We start from the raw sequence: 781 nt of genomic DNA, 5'->3' as shown, positions 1-781 counted from the left end.
AGCCCTTCTGCTGAACATCCCATGATGAATCCTGTCCAGTTCCGTAATTCTCTTGTCCGATCCTCAAATTCTCCCGCAGCACCCCACCAAAATCCTATAGCTGTTTAGGCAATAATCCAGGAATTTGCGTAGTATCCTGGAGAGGGTTTCTTCTGACAATTTTCTCTAGTTTCCAAACAGGAGCAATGGCTGAACCATTCACCTCGGATGCTCTTAGGAGCAGTAGATGTAGAAGAATGAGCTTGGTTGTTTTTTTCTAACCTTGTCACTGCCCCTCTGATCTCTGTCTGGCCTTTGTGGTCACTTGAACAGACATCATCCTTGCCCATGGCCTCAGTCAGCAGAGCCTCTAATGAATTACAGGGCATCATACACGCTGGAAGCATTGTCACCCAGAGGATGCACAGTGTCCATTTAAGACACTGACTTGGCCCATGGCATGTCATACCGGGTGTCGTCCCACAGCTGTGACCTGTCCCTGCCTCCTGCAGGGGTACCTGGGCAACGGGACAATGAGGATGCCCCTCCAGATCCATTCAGTTTTTCTGCTGCAGATGATGGGGTTCAGCATGGGGAGGACCAGCAGGTAGATGTTGGCCATGAAGACGTGAATGAGAGGGCAAAAGTGCTGGCCATACTGGTGAACTGTGGACAGAATGAGAGGGCAAGAGTGCTGGCCATACTGGTGAACCATGGACAGAATGAGAGGGCAAGAGTGCTGGCCATACTGGTGAACCGTGGACAGAATGAGAGGGCCAGCATGCTGGTCATAATGGTGTAC

The 781-nt window shown here is 50.7% G+C and overlaps 1 protein-coding gene across 1 annotated transcript in view; it reads right to left on the bottom strand.

Annotated features, from left to right (window-relative positions):
• Positions 1–497: 497 nt before the first annotated feature.
• The window catches only part of LOC104472099 (folate receptor gamma-like), a gene marked incomplete at its 3' end in the record, with an annotated part of 7,002 nt that continues 6,718 nt past the window's right edge, over positions 498–781 (bottom strand). Inside the window, exon 6 of the mRNA XM_010087650.1 lies at positions 498–645. Coding sequence (XP_010085952.1) covers positions 498–645 — 148 coding nt within the window. The remainder of the gene's footprint in view (positions 646–781) is intronic.

The sequence above is a fragment of the Pterocles gutturalis genome, unplaced genomic scaffold, assembly GCF_000699245.1.
Source record: "Pterocles gutturalis isolate BGI_N339 unplaced genomic scaffold, ASM69924v1 scaffold14431, whole genome shotgun sequence".
In the NCBI taxonomy this organism is placed as follows: domain Eukaryota; kingdom Metazoa; phylum Chordata; class Aves; order Pterocliformes; family Pteroclidae; genus Pterocles; species Pterocles gutturalis.
This window is presented reverse-complemented; position numbering and strand designations above follow the sequence as displayed.